The 3,563-nt window shown below is 39.6% G+C and overlaps 1 protein-coding gene across 1 annotated transcript in view; it reads right to left on the minus strand.

Moving 5' to 3' along the window:
* The window catches only part of LOC101861527, a gene marked incomplete at its 5' end in the record, with an annotated part of 57,209 nt that overhangs the window by 14,036 nt on the left and 39,610 nt on the right, over positions 1-3,563 (minus strand). Inside the window, 1 exon segment of the mRNA XM_005105025.3 lies at positions 3,342-3,422. Coding sequence (XP_005105082.3) covers positions 3,342-3,422 — 81 coding nt within the window.

The following is a 3,563-nucleotide window of genomic DNA, read 5'->3' on the forward strand; positions in this document are numbered from 1 at the left end:
TAAAAAAAATAAAAAATAATAAAATGATAACAATAATACAATCACAGTCACAATAATAATGCTATTAATAATAATAATAATAATATTTCAGCTAGATGCATGGCTAATATTCGTATAGATTTCCAATGGTATTTTGATAGTGCAGGCCTAACGGTCTTAGGAAAAATACTTATGTCACGAGATTTTTAATGGGTGATGGTAACTTGACTTTCTGTACCTTTCTTTGTTACCCAGCGGAACTTGAGTCCTTTACTTCCTATTGATGTCATAATTCAAGCAAACAAAGCATGCTGTGTGTCCCAAAACTCGAATGAATTTGCCCAGTAGAAGCAATGTTGTTTAGTTCGTCAAATAAAAGGAACGGAGTTGTTGAATAGGATTATGAAGGGACAAAAAGAAGTAATATGCGGTTGTTGTTTTTTGGATGAGTAAGGTGCTTAGTCGTTAGGTTTTTATTGCATTTTCTTTTTCAATTACATTTTGAATTTTTTTTTTTATGAGATGGGTTTGTTTTGTTTTGGTTTTTTTGTTTTTTTTTGGGGGGGGGAGAAGGTGAACTATAGTGGCTTGTGTGAGGCATACTTTTTGTTGTTGCTTTGATTGACTGTTATAAAAATGTTTACAAGTTGACTGTGTATCGTTCTTTTTTTTGATAAGTGTTTTACGGCGCTCGCAACTGCATAAGGTCACATGAGCGCGCGGGACACATTAAACTTTTTCAGTTGGTAGGAATGTTTGAATTTTGCTCGGGTGGCGTCAAAGCCTACTCTTATCGATTTTAGACCACCAAGAGTTCTTTAGCGTGCGCAACTTGCACACGGGACCTCCGAGATTTTTCGCCCTTGTCCGAGAAGATCAGGGGTGTGGCTGAAGGACAGCAGTAAGAAGGAGCCAATGATTAGCAGTAGAAAAGCTGCAGAAAGAGTCAGGAGCCCAGAGGAGGGGGCAAAGGAGGTGTATCGTTCATACATTAAGTTGCTTTTGATAGAATACCGTTACAATAAGTGGCATTCCCTCTCCTTGTTCCTTTTCTCCTTCTCTTTCTACTCCTTCCCCTCCTCTCTCTCCTTTTCTTTTACTCTTTCTTCCCTGTAATGCCATTATCACCGTTATCAATACCCGTATCGTTGTCACTATCCTTATCTTCCTTGTCGTTATCACCATTCGAAGTCTCAAAGAACATTCTCCGGTAGCGTTTTGTTAAAATTCTAAACCATTCCCACCCTGCTCCTTCATATCCTCACTTCCGGTGGCGATAATTGTTAGCTAACTCTTTCTAATACCCACAGACGGAAACCACCACAGAGTTCTCCCGGTGAAGCACCTAAAAAGATTCCCTGATACAAAATTCCAGAGGTTGGCATCAATTCACGGCCATTTGTTAGATGAGAAACTTTGAAGGACACGTACTCAAGGCATATTTGCTTAAACTCTAAACCCCAGCATCGATTTCTGATTGTTATCCCTATGACAAAACCGCCGTGAACTCGGAAAGACAGACGGGAGCGACAACTTAAATATGGCCGCCAATAGCGTCCGCCTGGCATGCGCTTTGACTTGGTCGTGCCCGAAATGATCTTTCGATTTTTTTGTGCTCGCTCGAAACAAGTCCTCGTGAAATGTGCAATTTCCGCTGTTCGCGCTCACGCGTGGAGTAGACAGGACACCGCTACTCGACTAAGCCATTAAGGGTGTGGGGTGGAGGCTCAAGAGGAAAGGAAAGGTCTCTGGGAAGGTGAGACTGGCGTGTCTTGGCGGAAAGGCAAGGAGGGGGAGGAGGAAAGGATCAGAAAAAAAAGCTGCTGAAAAAGAGAGGATAATGAAAAGAAAAAGAAGGGAATGGGAAGCAGAGAGGCTGGGAGACGGAAGCTACTGTGGTGTTTCGAGGTGCAACATGCCCCAGGGAGAAGAGAGGAAGTCACAAAATCTTGTCCTATAAATAGGAATATGTGAAAACTGATTGGTTTGGGTTGGTTTGGCTGTGCTTCGGCTCATATGATATTGTGAGAAACAATAAGACAACAAAAGTGAGAGCAGATTTTATTTTAAATATACATTTCCCCTTAATGTTTGCTTGCACTGAAAAGATAATGGGAGAAATGCTATCATAATAGGGAAAGATCTTATTATGTTTATGCATTTATGCATTATCATGAGTGGTCGGCGGGTCTCTGGTGTGGTTTGCTCCTCCTTTTTTCCTATCAAACATGTATCGCCCTTATCTGTCCATCTTTTCTTCGTATGATACTCTCTAGCAGTTACACCCCTTTGTCTTTGATAGTTATGTGACCTGTTTGTATTGCAATCGCCGTAAAACTCTAAAACTATAAATGTATATGTTGAATATACATACAGTTTGCTAACTTCTCATAAAATATGCTGGTGGATACCCACTAATACAATAATGGGAGGAGAGAAAAGATTATGTTGGTAAGAACATAACTCTTCAAATACATTTGAAAAAACTATAATATAACGTTTAATTTATCTTTCAGAACATATTAGATTAAGCTAAATTAAATCCTTTATAAAACACGCAAACTCATTGCGTAAGTTGAAACTTAAAATACAGAAAAAAAGTTTTTTACATTTTTTATAATATGGATTAAGGTGTTACTCCGAAGAGGTAGATAAAATTCACGATAAATAACATCTGAGAACATGCGCGCTGTCGCTAAAAATACTTTATAAACACAAACACACTCAAACAAACACATTTACATACAAACAAACAAATACATACAGACAGACAAACATACTGGCAAACACACTCTCGCACATTCTAACAAAGACAACACATACAACGCGCACAGTCACACAAAAGCATTCATACACTCACAAACACCCCCCCCCCACACACACACACACATACACACATACACACACGCACATACACAAACACACTGTGGTGTAGCTGTTAGATGCATTGCTGTTACACACTAAATACAGGAATTTAATTCCCGTGTAGGGAGAATCTTTAAAGATTATCTGTTTTTCTGCTGGGTCGTTGTAACCCTCTCAGGACGGATTGGCCTTGATAAGTAAGGTCAAAGCCAACGCATGCTGTTTAGAATAGGCTTTGGTCAAATCCCATATTTTAAATAATCTAAACAGTGTCGTTGAGTTTTAGTAAAAGTTTTACGGCACTTTCAACACAATAAGGTCGTATAAGTGCAGAAGATTAGAGGTGTTACAAGAGAGTAACAAACATGAAAAAGGAGAAGAGATAAGGACGGTAGATGTTTGATAGGGAAGAAGAAGCAAACCACACCAGAGCACCCGCCAACAGTGTCGGAAGGAACGTGAAACAATACAACAAATAAATAAATTAAACAACTGACCTTGTGCGGGCCTCCAGGCAGAGCTGGCCATGCCGGGGTCAAAGGCCGACTTGCTGATGCCAGAGAAGCCAGGAGAGTAGGCTGAAAGGAGAGAGGGAACAATGGATTGTTCTATTTTAGATGGTAGAAGAAGAAGAAGAAAAAGAAGAAGAAGAAGAAGAAGAAGAAGAAGAAGAAGAAGAAAGAAGAAGAAGAAGAAGAAGAAGAAGAAGAAGAAGAAGA

The sequence above is a fragment of the Aplysia californica genome, unplaced genomic scaffold (genome assembly GCF_000002075.1).
Source record: "Aplysia californica isolate F4 #8 unplaced genomic scaffold, AplCal3.0 scaffold00448, whole genome shotgun sequence".
Classification (NCBI taxonomy): Eukaryota; Metazoa; Mollusca; class Gastropoda; order Aplysiida; family Aplysiidae; genus Aplysia; species Aplysia californica.